Source organism: Bos grunniens, chromosome 1 (assembly GCF_055505025.1).
Source record: "Bos grunniens cultivar Pamir isolate PY7600 chromosome 1, Bosgru_T2T1.0, whole genome shotgun sequence".
Lineage (NCBI taxonomy): Eukaryota > Metazoa > Chordata > Mammalia > Artiodactyla > Bovidae > Bos > Bos grunniens.
In genome coordinates, this window is record NC_141165.1 from 119,219,034 (window position 1) to 119,229,610 (window position 10,577).

The 10,577-nt window shown below is 38.6% G+C and overlaps 1 protein-coding gene across 1 annotated transcript in view; it reads left to right on the forward strand.

The window, feature by feature from the left end:
* PROS1 (protein S) overlaps positions 1 to 4,527 on the forward strand; it is a 64,325-nt gene extending 59,798 nt beyond the window's left edge. The window contains exon 15 of the mRNA XM_086321474.1: positions 4,046 to 4,527. Coding sequence (XP_086177600.1) covers positions 4,046 to 4,206 — 161 coding nt within the window. The 3' untranslated portion in view covers positions 4,207 to 4,527. The remainder of the gene's footprint in view (positions 1 to 4,045) is intronic.
* Positions 4,528 to 10,577: the final 6,050 nt, after the last annotated feature.

The following is a 10,577-nucleotide window of genomic DNA, read 5'->3' on the forward strand; positions in this document are numbered from 1 at the left end:
TATGCAAACTGTCCATGGCAGAATGGAAAGGGGTTGACATGCTTGAGGAATGTATAGATCAGGACCATGAGAGCACACTGAGCAAGGGAGATGGTCATGCAAGAGGAGGCTGTGAAATGGGTGGTGGGTGGGATTATTACAGACCTGGTTCAGAGTTCTGTGTCTTATTGAAGTCGTAAGAATCATTAAAAAATTTTAGACAAGGAAGTGGTATATCAACGATGCAGTTTAAAAAAATTCCCATGCATGATGGATGCAGATGGACAGGGGGGAGATATAAGTGGATGAGATGAGTTGGGGGCTAATGAAGCAGTGCAGATGAAGAAGCAGTTAACAATAACAGTGGTGACAACTATATTGATTCAAATGGTGAATAACAAACAGTCTGGGCACTGTTCAGAGTGTTTCAAGTGTATCATTTAGTATTTAAAGTAGTCCTATGAGGAAAGTACTTTTGTTGTCTCCATTTTACACTTGAGGAAGCTGAGGAGGCTGCTGGACTAGGGTGATGTTAATGGAGATAGTATACAGTGAATAGATTGGAGATATATGTGAGAAGCAAAGCTAATAGAAATTAATGATTGAAAGAATCTCTTAGGTATTTGGCATGAGCAGTTGCATAGGTGAAGATTCCATTTACCAAGACAGGGAAAACTGGAGGAAAAGTGGTTAATGTGGGAAAATATGACATTGGCATCAACAATGTACTTTAAATGACAAAAACATTGAGGCAGAAAATTTTTTAGAAACATTTTTGAATAGTTTGGTGTCTGAATTTCTACTAATCTTTAAAATACTTGAACTGCTCAGTGTGTTCATTTCCCATATATGGAAATTTTCTCTAGGTTTTGGGGGAATATAAGTAAATAGAGTGGAGCAGAATCCCCTGGTGGTCCAGCGGTTAGGATTTGGTGCTTTCATTGTTGCATGTGCGTGCATGCTAAGGGGCTTCAGTCTTGTCTGACTCTTTGGAACCCCATGGACTGTAACCCACCAGGCTCCTCTGTCCATGGAATTCTCCAGACAAGACTACTGGAGTGGCTTACCGTTTCGTTCCCCAGGGGATCTTAGTTAGCCTTACCAGGGATCGAACCCACATCTCCTGCATTGGCAGGCACGTTCTTTACCACTGATCCACCAGGAAAGCCCTTTCGTTGCAGTGGCCCAGATTAATCCCTGGCAGGGGAACTGAAATTGCCAAGCCAAGTGGCATGGTCAAGATATATATACACAAAAGATATAGTAAATAGGTTATAAAAGTTATAAATAGATCTGTTAGATAGATATATCCATTGATAGGCATACATGCATAGTTACATTAATGTGGTTAATTATTAGGAAGTATAATTATGGTTCAAATTAATAAATTCTAAATACATTGAAATCCACCTACTACCTTATTCACAAATTAGTTGAATGTAATTTTAGGAAATCAAACAAACAATGAAAGAGTTCAGAAAAACTAAAAATGTCAGAATTTCTGTGGTTCCAGGACTTTGTCAACAGCACTGAGGACTAATTTTAAGCAAGATGTGTTTAGAAAGCATGAGGAAAAATTGAGGAGAAGTTGAAATTGAGACATTAAGAGTGTGAACGAAAAAGTAAGAGAGCTCCAGAAAAACATCTATTTCTGCTTTATTGCCTATGCCAAAGCCTTTGACTGTGTGGATCACAATAAACTGTGGAAAATTCTGAAAGAGATGGAAATACCAGACCACCTGACCTGCCTCTTGAGAAACCTGTATCCAGGTCAGGAAGCAACAGTTAGAACTGGACATGGAACAACAGATTGGTCCCAAATAGGAAAAGGAGTACGTCAAGGCTGTATATTGTCACCCTGCTTATTTAACTTATATGCAGAGTACGTCATGAGAAACGCTAGGCTGGAAGAAGCACAAGCTGGAATCAAGATTGCCAGGAGAAATCTCAATAACCTCAGATATGCAGATGACACCACCCTTATGGCTAAAAGTGAAGAAGAGCTAAAGAGCCTCTTGATCAAAGTGCAAGAGGAGACTGAAAAAGTTGGCTTAAAGCTCAACATTCAGAAAACTAAGATCATGGCATCTGGTCCCATCACTTCATGGCAAATAGATGGGGAAACAGTGTCAGGCTTTATTTTTTGGGGCTCCAAAATCACTGCAGATGGTGACTGCAGCCATGAAATTAAAAGATGCTTACTCCTTGGAAGGAAAGTTATGACCAACCTAGACAGCATATTCGGAGAAGGCAATGGCACCCCACTCCAGTACTTTTGCCTAGAAAATCCCATGGACGGAGGAGCCTGGTAGGCTGCAGTCTATGGGGTCGCGAAGAGTCGGACACAACTGAGCAACTTCACTTTCACTTTTCACTTTCATGCATTGGAGAAGGAAATGGCAACCCACTCCAATGTTCTTGCCTGGAGAATCCCAGGGACTGGGAAGCCTGGTGGGCTGCCGTCTATGGGGTCGCACAGAGTCGGACACAACTGAAGCGACTTAGCAACAGCAGCAGTAGCAGACAGCATATTAAAAAGCAGAGACATTACTTTGTTAACAAAGGTCCGTCTAGTCAAGGCTATGGTTTTTCCAGTAGTCGTGTATGAATGTGAGAGTTGGACTATAAAGAAAGCTGAGTGCTGAAGAATTGATGCTTTTGAACTGTGGTGTTGGAGAAGACTCTTGAGAGTCCCTTGGACTGCAAGGAGATCCAACGAGTCCATCCTAAAGGAGATCAATCAGTCCTGGGTGTTCATTGGAAGGACTGATGTTGAAGCTGAAACTTCAATACTTTGGCCACCTCATGCGAAGAGCTGACCCATTGGAAAAGACCCTGATGCTGGGAAAGATTGAGGGCAGGAGGAGAAGGGGACGACAGAGGATGAGATGGTTTGATGGCATCACCTACTCAATGGACATGGGTTTGGGTGAACTCTGGGAGTTGGTGATGGACAGGGAGGCCTGGCATGCTGCAGTTCATGGGGTTGCAAAGAGTTGGATACGACTGAGCAACTGAACTGAACTGAAGAGTGTGAACTAGGGAATGGATAATTTCTTAATTGATATGCAAAAGAGACATGTTAAATCACATATTATGAATTAAAAATCAGGTGAAATAGATGATTCCAGGCATATTTATAACAATGATGTAGTCTATGATAGTCAGCCAGACTTGAAACCATTTCTTAACAAATGATGAGCCCATTGAAAAATATGGATTTATTCACTACATTGGCAAGTTAGAAGTGGGAAATTTGAAGTATATATATATAAGCATATAGTATATATTTGAATAAGGTACTGAGGAGGAAGAATAAGAGCTGAATAATATCCTTTAGGAGTTAAAGTTTGTGGAGATGAGATGCCAAGAAAAGAGGAAGCAAGTAGAGAGATGGCTGTTTTGAAGATGAACCATAGTTCTCAGGAATCCAAGGATGTTGCCTAAATATTGAGTTTGATAAGGAGAGTAAAAGTATAGGAAAGCCTTGAGGCCCTGTTCACTGAAGTATTATTAAAACTGTTATTTTTCAGAACACCAAACATTACACAACAGTGAATTCCCTATTATGACCTGCTACTGTATGCTCAGCAAGACACTATTTCTTTGGAAAATACAGAAATCTACTTATATTCCAGCAATTATAAAATTGACATATTTATCATGGCATTTAAAAAAGATTTCCAAATAGCTATAATTTTGAGTTGAAAAAAAGTCTTAATAATGCTTAACCTATTGCTCGGATTTAAGGAGAAAATAAAATAGAACACCACAAGTAAGAATATGTTATTTTCTACTCTTTCTAAAGCGTGTTTATTTATTTGAGGTTTGGCTGGAACTTTTACAAAATCAGAGGAACACAAGCTCTGCTGAATTCAGTACCAAACACAACACCTTGTAACACAGAAGTCACCTAATACGAACTTATTGAACAGAATTACATTATTGACTCTTCCTTTAGGATTAGAATTTAATTGAAAATGAGCAGTCTGAATAATTCCTCTAACTATAAGCAAGTAAGATGCTAAAAGTCTTGGGCTAATATTTTAATATTCTGTTTTAACAGATGTTCCATTCAGTGCCACACCAGTGAATGCCTTTTATCAAGGCTGTATGGAAGTGAACATTAATGGTGTACAGGTGGATTTGGATGAAGCCATTTCTAAACATAATGATATTAGAGCTCACTCGTGTCCATCAGTTTGGCAGAAGACAAAGCATACTTAAGGCATTTTTTCTCTGCTGATAATACCTTTTTCCTGTGTGTAATTATACTTATGTTTCAATAATAGCTGAAGAGTTTTACCTACAATGTGCATATCTTGATTATTTTGTGGGACTTTAACTTTCCTGGAATTTTAAAAAGGTCCTTTTTCAAGAAAACAAGATTCTCTTGTGATATGAATCATATTAAAAATATTCTTACCTCTGTTGCTGTCTAGAAATTAATGAAACCTATAAAAATTTTTAATTTGAAATTTTTGTGACAAATGACATTTCTTCTTTTTTTATGTTTGTAAAAGTAAAGTTTAATTTTATCATCATGAACTATGGTTTAAATATCTGTTTTGTTTGTGTGTGGTGGGGGGTGGGGCATGGGGAGGAGTCAAGGAAGTTAAACCTTTGTTAGAATCCAAACAAAAGTACCTGTGACTAAATTCCATTGTTACCAGTCCTCCCAAGTCAGTCTTCAAATAAGGGACCTTCTGCCTGGTGTAACTCGAACCAATAGGAGACCGAGTTTGGTTCTTCAGAAGCAAAGGAAAGTTATCCTTGGATCAGAGAATGAGAGGTGGGAGTTCCAGCCCTAGAGTACAAGCTCTTCTGACAGGCTGTGGGCCAGGCGGCTTTACAGGTATCTCCTAGGTAAAGTGGGAGGAGGGTGGGATGCGGTGGGAGGGGGTGGAGTTCTGGCAGAGCAGACAGCTTTGCTGCTCATGCTCCAGAACACAGTGTGGAGCGAAGCGTCTCTGCACAGGGCCCACCACCTCTGCCATCTTGAACTGAGGGTCCTGCCTGGTGTTTCTGCACACAGGCCCCTTACCTGAGGTGCTGGCACAGCCAGCTCACAGGAGGAACTCTGATCTGAAGGGCCATGCATGAGGCTGCTGTATGTGCCCCCTCTAAGCAGTCCCTTGTGAACAAGTGAAACGGGAACAAGTGAAACTTAAGCACAAAGGAAAAGAAAAAGGTTAGACTTTATTTTATTACCCAGATTCTGTTTTTATATCCCAGGAACTGTTAATGGGTTTTGCTGCTGACACTGTTGATCAGAGGAGGTACTTTGTTTTCATTTTTTCGTAATGAAAGCAGAAGAGTTAAGTGTGAATTGTTAAGTGTGAATTGAGTGGAAGGCCTTAAAGCTTTATTCCAAAAACAGTCCGTCAACAGCTTTGACTTCATCTTTCTTTCACCTGTTTTCACATTTGAATTAGACAATGAGTGGGCTATTACTGAATTACATAATGAGTGGGACAGATTTTCATAAGAGCAGCACATGAATTTTGCTGGTTAGTGACTGGATTTTATGAGGCTAATATATTGTGTTGGAATGGGTGTAGAAACCTGGCGTGGGTACATTCCTTAAATCTGGCTGTGTGAGTCACACAAGTGTAGATGAGGAAAGGCAGAACCTAATGATGGAAAGAACAAATGAGAGAATGAATAATATGAAACATGTTTCTGGTTTTCCCTGAATCAAACCTTAATTACCAGAGTACAATCCCAGAATGTGATTGTTGAAGAATAAAAGGAGCTATGAAAACTACAACAAATTTTAATGAAAGGATAAACCACAGAGGGACACAGTTTATACTGTGTCTGTCTAATATCCTAGCTTTAAAGTAAGGAGGTAAGATTTATATATTTACTGTTAATGCATTTCAAGTAGCAGTTTTATTCTTCTCAAACCTACCATTCACATTGGGTGTGTACTAGGCGTTTCACTGACAGGTTTAGAAAGTAAACTTTTTTCCACTATAGACATTTTACATTATGTAAGACATAATTAACTGGTGATGTTTTGAAATTTTATATTAATAATATCTATATTCTATCAAATCTTTGAAAAGAACATAAAATTACATAATGTTCATGTAGCTCTCATGCAGCACAGTAGTTCTTTAAGATAGACAAATGAAGCTGTAATATTTGATTAGTAGTTATGGTTGAGTTGTGGACTGGAGCTCAGAAAGGAAAGAGAAGCAAAAGTAACATGCTGAGTGTTTGACACATTCCAGAAATTGTGCTAGATCATTTTACTGGGTGTAATTTCTCCCCTGGCTACCACCATGCATAGTGGATGGTGAATTTCAGTGAGCAACTATTGATAATTACAATGGTGTAAATAAGTAAGGAAGTAGTAAAACTGGAAGTAAATGGAAATTCTTAAAAAAGAAGAAAGGAAAAAATGAATTTTCTTTCAGAAGGAGTTCTCTAATTCTCATTTAATCATGCCCAGATACAAGGGTAGCTATGGGGGGTCAATTTCACTTTTCCCATGAAAAACAGAAACTTTCCAACATGCAGTGATCTTCACAGAGGTTCCAGAGACTCATTTATAAACAATATCTATCTTTGAGATGCACTTAAACAATGGCTTAGGGTCTGGATCTTTGATCTTGATCTTTACCAAGATACACAGACTCTTAACGAGTGGTAGAGAACAGTGGTTTCATGAAGGACACATAGGATATTTGGTGCTTTTTGAGCTGTGTATCATGAGAAAATCTAAGTGACAGGGTCATTACAGAGTCCCATACACCTTACCATTTGCAGAGATGGATTGCATATCAGTGAAATAATGGTTAATTTGTGAGAATAGAGTTATTCACCTTTTTCTCCTGTTGGAAATTGTAATTCAAGTCTCAGTCTCATATGTGTAATTCAAATCTCATATGTGACTTTTATAACGTATTTCAAATTTTTTATTTTTCATTCTGGAAGTGGTGTTATTGCTGGACAGAGGACTTTTTTCAAAAGTGTGTTTAATAATTGCCTTTATTTCTTTTAGAAATCCCTTAGACCTTTAATCTCTATGGTCAGTGTAGAAGAAGACTATTATTTAAAATAATTTCACTTCAGATGTCTTGATATTGTTACTGATAGTATGAGCTTGGGAGAAGACAGGGACTCTGGAAACTCCAAGGACAAGTGTTGTAAAAATCTAATTTGTTCATCAACAAACATTCATCAAGCACCTAGTCTGTGCATGTGAAACTGAAGATGGTAAAATGTCTAAAGAGTTAATTTCAACTGAGTAGAAAGTGATGGTACTCAATAGGCCCATGAAAGTTAAAGTGTTCATCTCTCAGTTGTAATCCAGCTCTTTGCAACCTCATGGACTGTAGCCCGCCAGATTCCTCTGTCCATGGGATTTCCAGGCAAGAGTACTGGAGTGGATAGCCATCCCCTTCTCCAACCCAGGGACTGAACCTGGATCTCTTGCATTGCAGGCAGATTCTTTACTGCCTGAGCCACCAGGCCCATGGTAGACCTCAAACTCGTGTTCCTTGAGCAGTCCTTTTAGATTGTCTCAGAAATTGAAGCAATGAAACTGAATCATTATTCCTATATAGGAGTAGTTTGTTTCTTACAAATAAAACTGATTTGACAGTGATCTTGCACATGGGTTACTTGCCATAACAGGCTTCTAGCTTTCACAGAGAACTTACATTTGAAAATTAGGTCTTCTCCTGTAGAAGAGGCATTGGTCAGAGGTTCATCCAGTGGTGGGCTTGCGTCCAGCTCAGCCCATGGTTATCTTGCAGTCATGTTTACAGAGTGTGAAGGTGAGGAGCAACTACATGGAACAGCATCCTATGAGGCCAGATTATCAAAACCGATTATTGAACCAAGGTATGTGAAGCGAAGAGGATCAGAAATAGAGGGGAACTGAGTTTAGAGCAGTCTGAAACAAGTAGCAGGGCATTGAGGCTGGGAGACATTTCCCGAGCCACAGTCTACTACTTCGTCAGTACTTTGGATCTGCAATTACCTTGTAGATAAGAATAGCATCCAGAGAACTTACTGACTCAGTCTTTGCTGACCTACTTCCCACAAGAAACCCTTTCCAAAAAGAATCCTAATTCTGTGAGAGAATAATGTGACAAAGTTTGAACTTTACTAGTGAGAAATCATCTTTCTTGCTCAAGTTTTAAATGGTGGAGTCAAGTCTCATTCTGTAACTTGTCTCTAGATGGAAGAACCACTTGTTTAACTCTGATTATTTCTCTAAACTGATTTGAAGAAAAGGAAGATGGGGACAGTATCTAGCTGATGTAGGAAGGATCTAACATTATTATCTGTGGTTCACAAAAATAAACACCTTACTTATTTAAATATAAACAATAAATATAAAATAAATAAAATGCAATGAGTATAAAAGTTTAAACAAAGCATTTTGGACACTGGAGCTGAGGCTGGAGCCTTCAGAGGTGAGAGTATCTTCCTGAGCCAACTTGGCACGTATAAGGTAGCCAAAGAAATTAAGAGCTGGCTGTTCTGAAAAATAGGCAGTCTCAGACTTCTTTATATATGTAGCAGGTTGGCAAGCTGAGATTCAAACCCAGGATGTCTGACTCAAGAGTCTGCAGCCAAATTCAAAAGTTTATATTTCACCGATATTCTTAACTAGTTATCCCATCATAATATACGTTAGTAAATAACTAGGTAGAGAAATGTTATATTGTTATATAGTGAATGTTATATTGTTGCAGTGAAAAAATTCTGTCTCTAACTATACATATAACCTGCTGTGTCAGTAGAGTCTTAGTTGGTAATAATATCAGCTTAACGGTTTTAAGACAAATATATGTTATTTAATTCAGTTAAACAAATGCTGATAATGACTCTGAAAACTGACCTACAGTGGACCCTCTGTAGGTTCTGCGTAGGCAGATTCAATCAGCCACGGATGGAAAATATTTGGGGAAAAACTTATTTCAGAAAGCTCCCAAAAGCAAAACTTGAATTTGCCACACACTGGGTAACTATTTACATAGTATTTATATTGTATCAGGTACTATTAGGTTGGTACAAAAGTAACTGCGGTTTCGGACTGTGAATTTTCAATCATTATAACTAGGCTCACACACATCTTTATTAGTCAAAATAGGAACCATTTCAATCAACACATTTTTGCCAAAGAGAAATAAATTTGTTTATTCCTGTAGCGTAAAAATCCATGCTTCAGATTTGATGAACTCTTGGAAAGCATTTTTTGCCTACTGCTGATTGTGGAAGCCTTTTCCCTGCAAGAAGTTGTTGAGATGCTTGAAGAAGTGAGAGGTTGTCATTTGGTGAGAGGTCGGGTGAATATGGCAGGTGGGGTGAAATTCGTTCAACTTCTGAAGCATTGATTGTGCAACGTGCAGTCGGGCATTGTCATGGAGAAGCATTGGGCCCTTTCTGTTAACCAACACAGGCTGCAGACATTGCAGTTTTCTGCACACCTCGTCAATTTGCCGAGCATACTTGTCAGATGTAATGATTTCACTGGGATTCAGAAAGCTGTAGTGGATCAGATGGGCAGCATACCACCAACACTGATCATGACCTTTTTTTGGTGCAAGTTTGGCTTTGGAAAGTGCTTTGGAGCTTTTTCTTTGTCCAACCACTGAGCTGGTCATCACCAATTGTCATATAAAATCCACTTTTCTTTGCACAAAAAATGGTTTGTTGTTGCGTACAGAAAGAGAAGACCGACCCTTCAAAATGACAATTTTTTGATTTGTGGTCGTTCATGAGGCATCCACTTATCGAGCTTTTTCACCTTTCCAACTTCTTCAAATGGCAAAGGACCGTAGAATGTTCAATGTTGAATTCTTCAGCAACTTCTTGTGTAGTTGTAAAGGGATCGGCTTCAATGATTACTCTCAATTGGCCGTTGTCAATTCTGATGGCTGGCCACTGCACTCCTCATCTTCAACGTTCTCATCTCCTTTGGGAAACATCTGGAACCACCACTGCACTCTATGTTCATTAGCAGCTCCTGGGCTAAATGCATTGCTGATGTTGCGAGTTATCTCTGTTGCCTTATGACGCATTTTGAACTTGAACAAAAAATCGCTTGAATTTGCTTTTTGTCTAACATAATTTCTATAGTCTAAAATATATATAAACAGCAAATAACACGTCATAGCAAAAAGAATATAAAGCAAGAAATGCACATTAAAATGATATATAACATAACCACATTTATTTAAGACTGTATTCCAGTATAAATGGTAAAGTTAAAAAATGTAAAACTGTAACTACTTTTGCACTAATCTAAATATAAGTAGTCTGGAAGTTATTTAAAGTATACGGGAGGATGTGTGCAAATATGATGTTACTTTATATAAGGGACTTGAGCATCCGTGGATTTTGATATCTGTAGGGAGCTTTTGGAACCGGTCTTCCTCAGATACCAAGGAACTACAGTAATTAGAACTCTAGGCTGGATACTGTCCTAGGAAAAAGTGGAGAAAGTGCCCTACTCCTGTTGTCAATATATTTACAGTTTAGGGGATACCAGACAAATGGAGAAGTAATTCAAATATGAGCCCAAGATTGGTAAGAGCTGCACCAGAGAAAGAAACGTTTGCAGGGGGTTATGA